The sequence below is a fragment of the Terrapene carolina genome, unplaced genomic scaffold, assembly GCF_002925995.2.
Source record: "Terrapene carolina triunguis isolate 2854851 unplaced genomic scaffold, T_m_triunguis-2.0 Scaffold42, whole genome shotgun sequence".
NCBI lineage: Eukaryota > Metazoa > Chordata > Testudines > Emydidae > Terrapene > Terrapene triunguis.
This window is the reverse complement of record NW_020664393.1, coordinates 57,852,681-57,862,877: the sequence shown is the minus strand read 5'-3', so window position 1 is coordinate 57,862,877 and position 10,197 is coordinate 57,852,681. Positions and strand designations below refer to the sequence as shown.

At 42.8% G+C, this 10,197-nt stretch overlaps 1 protein-coding gene across 1 annotated transcript; it reads right to left on the bottom strand.

Moving 5' to 3' along the window:
* Window positions 1-2,190: 2,190 nt before the first annotated feature.
* Window positions 2,191-9,719, bottom strand: CUNH2orf50 (chromosome unknown C2orf50 homolog). The gene is made up of 3 exons (XM_024194868.3): window positions 9,296-9,719; window positions 5,865-5,904; window positions 2,191-4,606 (listed from the first exon to the last, which is right to left on the bottom strand). The coding sequence occupies exons 1-3, from the start codon at window positions 9,562-9,564 to the stop codon at window positions 4,415-4,417; spliced, it is 501 nt and encodes a 166-aa protein (XP_024050636.1). The 5' UTR covers window positions 9,565-9,719; the 3' UTR covers window positions 2,191-4,414.
* Between the last annotated feature and the right edge of the window lie 478 nt (window positions 9,720-10,197).

Genomic DNA, 10,197 nt, shown 5'->3' with positions numbered 1-10,197 from the left:
CAATCAGTACAAGTACTTAGTAGAAGACCCCATCTGGCACTTCAATGGGAGCTTTGCCTGTGTAAAGACTGCAGTATCAGGATCACTATTTGTAAGCAAAACCATTGTAAAAATATGCTGAAAGAGGATTTCAGTGATTTGTGAGCATACATATGACATGAAGGCATAAGTGTGAAATTTCAAAGTATTTTTATTTCTTGCTAGTCTCAGCTGCTGGGAGGACATTGGCACGAACTTCTTTGAATAAGGATGTAGTTATTGACCTCAAGGGGACTATATGAATAAGGATAACATAATCAAGCTCTTAGAAAAACTTTTGTTACATTTACAACTAGATAGAAAGGCTTAAAAATATAATTTCAAAAAATGTGGAGATGATTAATATGTAGAAAAGATATTTTAGGGATAAAATCCATGCAGAAAAAATGTGGATATTTTATTTAAATTATCAATTATTTAAATTTAAATTATCAACATTTCAAATATTCAAAAAATTTCAACTAATCTATGAGCTGGTCAAAACCCAGCAATACTAGTTTACAGAAATTTTTTGACCAGCTCTAATTTCAACTCCCTCAGGTATAAATCTCCTATGCACCAGTCTTCCCTTAGACACATACCGGTAGATCTAATTTCTGTGTGCTTGTGCACAGAATTTCAATGAGAGTTGCAACTGTGTATCTAAGGGGACATTTACTTTGCAAGCGGAGGCAATATTGGTGCTCAGGTAGGTATATTCCTGCTAGCTTTAAACTAGCTAGTTTGGCAGGCTGATTCCAGGTGGGTTTGTACAGCCTGTGCCAGAGTATTATTTTCAGCCATGCTAGCTAGATTAAAGCTAGAGCAGGTATGCCTACCTGAGCTACAATCACACCCCCAACTGCAGTGTAGACATATACCCTAAGGCAGAATCGGGCCCTTAGAGTTAAAATCTAATTTCTACCCAAATTCCACATCCTCATTGACACTACACAGTTCTGAAAAGAAGCCATTTCCCTTACTTGAACCAAAAAACTTCCATTGCCAAGTAGCAAAGATGTGAAATGTCCCTTCTCTCATTTCCATCATGGCTAAACCTCTGCACAGAGCAGCCTGATTTAACACCGATGACGCACAGCAACTCATTCCAGCAATAAATCAAAATAGTTGCGTAAAATAAATGATTTTTTCATCAGTTAAAGCCAAGACACTTTAATTAAAAAGACAAACCAGTATGACATTTCACTGCAACCTCCTCACACCACACACCCCCTGAAATTACTGTGGCATTATTTTGCTTGATGCTTTTAATCCAATTTAAAAAAGAGAGAGAATGTACTCAGCTACCCCAGTGTAAATCTGGAGTAACTCTTCAGTGGAGTTACTCTGGATTTACACAGGAGTAAGCACGCTGAGAATCTGGCATGCTGCCAATAGGAATGTTAATTTTAAAAATCATTGCGTAACATTGCTTTCCCTTAGTTTCCTTTCTAAGGGATTGTTTGGTCTGGAGTGCCACCTGCAGGTTGCTAGGCATGTAACCTCATGTGCTTTCAGTGTTCTTTGCTGAATGAGTTATAAATAGGGCCCTACCAATTTCACAGTCCATTTTGGTCAATTTCATGATCATAGGATTTTAAAAATAGTAAATTTCATGATTTCAGCTATTTAAATCTGAAATTTCATTGTGTTGTAATTGTAGGGGTCCTGCCCCGAAAAGGAGTTGTGTGTGGAGGGGGGGAGGTCACAAGGTTATTGTAAAGGGGCGGTTGCAGAACTGCTACTCTTACTTCTGTGCTGCTGCTGACAGTGTCACTGCCTTCAGAGCTAGGCAGCTGGAGAGTGGCGGCTGCTGGGTGGGAGCCCAGCTCTGAAGGCAGAGCCGTCGCCAGCAGCAACGCAGAAGTAAGGATGGCATGGTATGGTATTGCCACCCTTACGTCTGCACTGCTGCCTGCTGAGCTGGGCCCTCAGTCAGCAGCCGCCACTCTCCGGCCTCCCAGCTCCGAAGGCAGCAGCGCAGAAGCAAGGGTGGCATGGTATGGTACTGCCAGCCTTACTTCTGTGCTGCTGCTGGCAGGGCGCTGCCTTCAGAGCTGGGTGCCCAGCCAACAGCAGCCACTCTCCGGCTGCCCAGCTCTGAAGGCAGCGCAGAAGTAAGGGTGGCAATACTGTGACGGCCCTAAAATAACCTTGTGACCCCCCTGCAACTCCCTTTTGGGTCAGGACCCCCAATTGGAGAAACGCTGGTCTTTGTGAAATCTGTATGGTATAGGGTAAAAGCACACAAAAGACCAGATTTCACAGGGGGAGACCAGATTTCACGGTCCATGATGCTTTTTCATGGCTGTGAATTTGGTAGGGCCCTAGTTATAAATGAGCTGTTCTTACATGAGGCTGGATAAGGGCTTGATCCTGAGAGGTACTGACCACCTGCAACTCAGCATGCAACTCCTACCTCAATGGGAGTTGGGGCTGCGCAGTATCTCTCAGGATCAGGAATCTAATTACAGCCCAGAACTGAATGTTAATTTCCCAGGAGATAATGTAAATTGCAAGCTGCACAGGCTAGTCTTGGATGCAGTGCTGGACTTTCTAGCACACAGAGTGAGCACATCTCTGTGTGCTTAGGTGGGGTAGCATTCATTCCTCTTTGTAGCCAGCAAGCTTTGCTGGTCAATGTAGAGATGGGGGCGCACCTGGTCTCTTCTCTACCTATTTTAGATGCTGTGGTGGGGGAGGAAAGGGAAGCAGTCCTCAGGCCCAGGAGAGAGCATGGACTGTCAGGGTGAGGGGGCAGGAGGATGGTTATGTCACCCCTGCTTTGTGCAACTCTATACAGTTGTTTTGAGACCATTTACTATAGAAGACTCCTGCATCTCCTCTAGGGTCAATGGCAAAGCACTGAAATGAAGACAGTCCTCCTTTCAGGCTGCTCGCAGATTGTGGTGTTCCTCCATCTCCAGAGAGCTCAGCTGTGGCATCCTACAAGGATCAATTCTCTCCCCAGCCTTTAAAACATAGGTGAAACCATTAGGGGAACTGTGTGTTGCCATGGTCTTAAATGGCAGCAGGTGGCACCTACCTCTACATCTCCTTTACTCCCCAGCACAGAGAGCACCAGCTCCAAACTGTCCCTTTGCCTTGCTGAAATCCCATCACCTCACCTTCTATTGAGGGTGGCTAGCTCTCAGTTGCCAAATTGGTCCCCACCTTTTGAGTGCGTTTGGGCTGCCCCCTGCTGCTGGAGTCTGAAATAGCTGCAACTACAGAAAAATGCCTTTCCACTGAAGTCTGGCTAGAGCATTGTGCCCAGTTGTATTTGGGTGGTGACTCTGCTACAGTGATCCATACTTTCGGGATCTTCAAGCTGGATTGCTAAAGCCCTCTTCACCTTGGTCTGAGCACTCCAACCTTAAACTAAAATTAGTTCAGAAAACAGCCATCCTCTTCGCATCGTCTCAGTGCTCTGCGTTGTATTCCCATTCCCTGGTCAAACCAAAGTCTTCATCCTTGCCTTCAAGCCGCACCAGAGAACTGATTCTAGATACCTTAAAGAATGATCCCTCTCTCAAGATGATGATAATCTTCCTGGGCAACTACATTCTTTAGGTACTATGCATCTGTTAAACTCAAGGGTGAAGCTTGTAAGAACGGGAGACCAGGTTTTCTGGGCAACAGAACCTTGGAACTTATCACTGAAGGAGATCAGAATGACTACCAGTGCCTCCAGAGCAGAGTGTAAAACCCTCTTCCTTGTATTAGTATTCCCCAAGAAACAACTAAATCAGACAAAGTGAGAGGAGAAGAGAAAGAGGAGGGAAGTGGTAGTAGTAAAAGGAAGGAAAAGGGAAAAAGCAAATTAAAAAAATGGAAAATTGCATCCATTTCCACAGAAGTAGGGAGAAAAATTAGAACAGAGGTTTTCATCATCTTGGTTTTTACTTTCAGTGATGAGGTCAGACATTGAGGTGATGGGGAATGTGATTAAAAACCCTAGCTAGATGAACGGAACACAAGGGACTGCTGCTATCTAGTGCAATGATTACTTTGAAATTAAAAATATAATATTATCTTGCATCTGGCAAGATCTTGTGACCAATCTTAGATAAGTTAGGGTTTCTTTTCTGGTGGTGACCCTGTTCCCTCTGAAGTTAATGCCATTTTCTTTGATGGGAGCATGATTGGACTCTGTGATCTAAACAGCACATGTTTATATCCACTCTAATCTGATCACTCCAAATATTAAGAGGATTTCCCCAGAAGATTTTTTTAAGCACAAGGTCCACCTTTGCTCATGAAAAAAAAATGCCGTGCAAGATAGTGATATCAGGATAGGATTTGATGCTTTGTAACTTCATTACTGTGAGACTCTAAAAAGATAGTTAGCTTGAATCCTGCCACATATCTTGTTAGGGATATTTTCTTTCTAACACTAGGAGGGCAGGAACTCATGCTCAAGTTTCTTCTTTTGTCTTCCATGGCTGAGGAAGTAATCCATATTTACTAGAGTTTTGCCAATTTCAGTGTTCATTCTACTGCCGATAGTCTGGTTGGTGGTGTTGGGAATTTTGTCTGAGAACACAGGCATATACTCGGGCAGTTGCTCCTGCTCCTTTTTCTTACCCTGGAAAAAATAAATGGAAAGACCCTTGCTTAAGATTCTGGGTAAATTTTCAACAGCCTCTAATTCCCATTTTCAAAAATGAAATTGAAAGTCAATGAGACCTAAGATCCTAAGTCACTCAGATATTTTGAAAAATTTTACCTGACATTTTATATACTGAATTTATGTGAAAATGCTCTGTAGAGACAGTAAACTTAATCATTATCAAGCTAACTGAAATTGGTGACACCCCATCAGCTTCCAAGAAGACACAGCTTAATTTGCTGTTGAAAAGTGGTATACCATCTTATTCACCAAGGGTCAGCAGTCTTTAAAGAAGCAGCATCCAAGAAGTTATCCCTTTGAACCAATCAAAGAACAGTCTGAGCACATGGTAATTTAATGCATCAACTTTCATCAGGATGCAGTGTTTCAGATTGGCTGGTTGAATCATACATTTTTAAAAATTTTTTGCAGTCATTTGGTATTTTAAAATATAAATGGTTTGGTCCTGTGTCCTTACACAGGCAAATGTTCAGTTACTCCAAGGAGGAGTTTTGCCTGAGTAAGAGCTGCAGGATTGGATTCAAAGTCATTGGTGTACATTCTTGTGATAAGATAACACTCCCCCTCTTAGAATATAGGCACCTGGAGAGGAAATTCTGCTTCAAGCGAGGACCTGATACTGCTCCCATTCACAATGAATGTGAATTTTATCATTGGGAGCATGACTTCCCATGCAAACCCATTGACTTCAACAGCATTACATGGGCTGTCAGTCAGGACCACTGTGGTGGTGGTGATGGCAAGAACATAAGATGGAAGATATCCTCGCCCCGCTCCCCAAGTCATCAAGTCCAGTATCCTGCTATTATAGGCAACCACATCATATAACCCATTTATAAACTTGTTGAGAAGATGATGATGGGTTTTTTAAAATAAATGACTCAGATTCTATTGTGCTGACAATATTTCTTAAATTCCTTCCTAGGCTGATTCTTCAAGCATTCTTTTAAAATGTCAGTCCTTTTACGGCATTTGTACTTTAATCAAAACTGAGGTGAAATACACACACAGTGCATTCCATCTGCTTAGAACGAGAATAGCAGATGAGTGGCACTTCAGATTCCTTGGGCATATTTTCCTGCAGTTTTTAATCTTAAACAATTTGACAAATTAGTTTCAAGGATGGCTTAATTTAGAATATTAGCCTACTAGAAATCCTGTTGTAAACCAAAAAGAGCCTGGATTACAGTTAGTAAATTTATGTGTTACCTACCATTGGATCATAGTCCTTCATGAAACCCCAATTCTGGTACCTTGGAAAAGAAAAAAAAAAGTTTTTAACTTAAATGACTCATTCCTGTTCTGTACATTAGTTTAATAAGTTTTCTATGATTTAAAATAAACCTGATTCTGTATCATAGAATAAAGCTGCAAAAGACAAAGAGTAGTGATTCCAAATGATCAATTAATTTTAGGTTTCTTTTCTTTTTACAAGAGAAAATGAGCAGGCTCAGCCCCTGATTAAGAGATTATTTTGAGCTATTTTAAATGTATAAATATTTGTAATGACTATAGATGTTCCTTTGAGCAGAAGTGGGTATTAATGGAAGACCCCCATCACAACTGGGATCACACTGTGATAGGCAGTATACAAACACATAGTAAGACACAGTCCCTGTAACAAATAATAAATGAAAGGTTTTCACTCACATTTTTTCAGGACAAACTCTTTCCTCTCAGCAGAAGTAGTCAGATAATTACAATAGTGATTTTGCCTTTTAATACAGACCAGGGTTTTGTGGGTTGCTACTGTACCGATCTCTCTTTCTCTCCAGATAATTTTTACCTCAATTGTGTGACTAGAATTTCTTGGTACAGTCAGACTTTATTTTAGAACCAAGTTGTACATTCTTCTCAGAATGAATCTAGCTCTGAATTTGAACACAACTGGGCCACAAGTTGTTAATTCATGTACTTATATCATGCTCATCACTGTGGCATCTGAACAATTAGAATCACACACACACAGTGGATACACAGAATGGTTTCACATGGTGCAGACATGTTGATCTGCTCTTAGCAGGAGCTGCAAACATCTTCATTTACCGAATTGGCTAAAAGTTCAAGAGTGTCAGCTCCAAAACATGTGGATGAGCTCTTGTGTTCCAAAGACATCTGCGTTATGGTTGCTGGCACAATAATAGATGCTGCTCTGATGTCTGTCTTTGCACAATTTTTCTCACAATGAAAATTCCATTTCCAGCAACCCACAACCCAGAGATCAGCTAGTGTCAATTAAAAGTTATTACTAACGATACCCAAACTTTGACATAGAGTAATCCCCAAGCTTAGCCAGAATTCTAAGTATTCTACCCTCATTTTTCTAGTTAATAGCCATGTTAATAGAAAGAAATTCCTCCTAACAAGTACAAACATAGTGATATTCTGTTTGGTTTTCACAGCCCTACAGGCTGTCTACTTTAAAAATAACAGGCAGGCAGAAGCACCTGAAGTATGTGCTCTCCTTAGAAAAGTAACTCAATAAAGAGAAGTTTGTTTGCTGACCTGCCACTGTTGTGTCTGCCATTTGAGAGTCTATTTAAGTTTCAAATTCGACGTTTACAATCCATCCATTTCCTGCTGCTCAGGCTAGTTTAATAGGAGAACAGTTTCTTACAGTCATAAAGCTCTCTGTGTTTAACACCTCCCTCCCGCAATAACCACATGGCTTTCTTTGTTGTCATGCTAAGCTTTATTTGCAGGTAGGGGAGCTGCCACCTGCTACAGTGTTTTGTACAAATGGACAAACTGGAAGCTGTGGCATGATCGCAGGATTATGAGTCAGGAAACCTGAGTCCTATTCCTGGCTCTGCCACTAATTTGCTTTGTGAGTTTGGGCAAATCCCTTCACTTTCCCCAGCTGTAAAATGGGGCTAATGACAGTATAGCCATCTTTATGAAGTGCTTTGGTATCTGTGGAGAGAAGGTGCTACTAAGGGCTTGCCTTCCTGGTGAGTTACTGCACGGCAAACCACGGTGTAAATCTACAGCTCACTAGCTTGCTGTGCAGTAACTCATCATGTGGACACTGCTACTGTGGTGTGAAAGTCCTGCAGTGCAGCTTAGCATATAATAATAATTAATTGGCATTGTATTTATTATTATATATTTTCATATCTCAGTTGTGTCTAGAAGCCCCAGCCAAGATCAGGGTCCCATTGTGCTAGGCACTGTACAAACATATCAGATCTGGATAATACTATATTTGTATTCCGAAGTACTACTAATCAGGGAATGCCTGGGCTTCATCATATGAAAATCAGCCCATTGGTCCCATTCCCTTACACCCTCTTTCATTCCTAGGCTACCAGAATGGAGAGGACTTCTCCCATCCCAAGCTCTGTGCGGGGATGTGGAGCTGCTGGTGAGCTTTGTTCCTCTCACCTGGAGGCTGAGTTAAAGAGGCAAAGACAGAAGTTAAAAATATGTCCCTGAGGAAAGAAGCAATCACTGCTAGGATTGGTGCCATCTGCTGGTGGGAGAAGAGGAGCTACCGAAAGATCTTCTCTTCCCTCCTTCCCACTGAATCCAAGGAAAGGTGACATGGTAGCTGATCACCTACTTATTACCTTGCTTCCCTGGTGTCTGGCTGGATGAGGCTGGCATACAATTGGAACTCAAGCTCACCTTGCTTTTACCAAAGATATTCTTCTAGCGGGCATGTTTATGTTGTAAATTGGAGAATGACCACAAATAGTGTGTGTGTGTGTGTGTGTGTGTATGTGTGAGAGAGAGAGAGAGAGAGATCTTAATGCCTGGTTCCATCAGCTCAGCTGTGTATATATCCAGTCAAAGCATAATTTATGCCCTGGGCATGCTGTACACCCTGCTGATATATTAGTAACAATGGGATTTTCCCTGTGTGTGTGTGTGTGTGTCTATATGTGCAGGGTTAGGGGCACTCAAGAGATTTGCAGGGTTGAAGTACAAATAAGTTTTTGGCAGAACACTCTGTCCAATCTGTACTTCAGCCACTTCCAAGAATTTGAGAACAGGCAATAATATCAGCATCTGTGCAATCAATTACAGATGCTGTCACATTTGTATCCTCACAGTGTGGACATCCATATACAGCTGAGCAGTATTAAGCCTGGGGTTCTTTAGTGTCTCTGTTTCCGTTCAAGCATGACTTGCCAGGAGATATGCTCCAATAAAGTATTGCAAAAAAGAGGAGAACAGAGATGGTGTTTACTCTCAGCAGTTGCAGGATTAGGGCCTGATCCAAACTCCATTTAGTGGAAGTCTTTCCATTGACTTAATGGGTTTTGGATCAGGCCCTCAGGGTATGTCCGCACTGAGCGTAGGTGTGATTTCCAGCTCAAGTCGACATACCCATGCTAGCTCAAGTAAGTGCACTAAATATAGAGTACAGCCACAGCAGTGCAAATGTCAGGCTGGGCTAGCTACCCTGAGTGTGATCCCATCTGAGACCCTAGGTACATACTCGCATGGCTGGCCCCTCCTGCCACTCATACCACCACAGCTACACTTCTGTCTTTATCATGCTAGTTTGATCAGAGCTAGCGCAGGCATATCTACTCGAGCTGGAAATTGCCCCTTCCAGCTACAGTGTAGATATATCCTATGTCTCTGAGCAGTGGCAGTGTTAAGATGAGGACGTGAAATTGGAATTGAGGTACTTACCAATATTTTCTTCCCCTCCACTCAGCATCCATAAACTCCCTCCAGATCTTGTCCTGCCGAACCGGGTCCCTCTGCAGTGCTGCCTGCTCCTCCTCCCAGGCCCGGGCTGCCTGTTGTGCTAAGACCCGACTGGCAGGCAGAGCTTTCCCATGCTGGGTGGTGCTGAGAGAAGGAGATGAGGATGAGGCGAGTTTCACCAAAGGTCTGGCTGCTGGTAACCGGTACCCGGCGGAGGTGGTTCTCCTGAATCCAGTTGATCTGCTTCCCATCTGTGTCTCCCCTGTGACGCGATATGTTGTCACCACTAGGAAGGCTAAGAGGAGATGCTCTCCAAGACCCTCCAATTCCACAGCTCTCTCTCCTGCATCCCTTTCTCTCCTAGCACTTTCTTTCAGGATTTGGTAAGGAATCTGCACTAAGAACCCAACCTCCAACAGGCGACCTATGTGCTATTTTGTTTCCCCTTTACTTAATAACCCACTTCTACTAGGCAGCTGGTTTGTGTTGCCCCATTGGGTGACTACTAAGAGAAGCTTCACTGTAATAATAATCTTAAAAAGAACAATCCTTACCAAAGGCTAAAGATACCGGCTGTAGCCAGCAAGACCTAATTCTCCGCTTCTGAGACACCAGCTACTGCTGTGTGCAGGCGAGACCACTTGACGTTGATCTCAAAGTCCCCAGAACAGCGGCTGTGTTAGTAGCAAAGCCTGGTGTAAAGTGTTCTGCCGAGTTTGCCAGGGTTAGTTTTATTCTGTGTGTACAACCGAAACAGAACCCCCTGATAGTTGCTGGCTTCCCCAGTGTGTTTACTGTCTCCATTGGAAACCAGGCTGGCTCATGAATATTTATCCCAGAGGGAGTGGAAACCAATGCAGACAGCTGCTGGGGACTTGGCTTTG

Coding starts and splice junctions, on each gene's coding strand:
- CUNH2orf50 (XM_024194868.3), bottom strand. CDS start 9,564: ATGGGAAGCAGATCAACTGGATTCAGGAGAACCACCTCCGCCGGGTAC. Junction 5,905..9,295: donor TGGAGGGGAAGAAAATATTG/GTAAGTACCTCA, acceptor TTCTTTTCCAAG/GTACCAGAATTGGGGTTTCA. Junction 4,607..5,864: donor TGAAGGACTATGATCCAATG/GTAGGTAACACA, acceptor TATTTTTTCCAG/GGTAAGAAAAAGGAGCAGGA.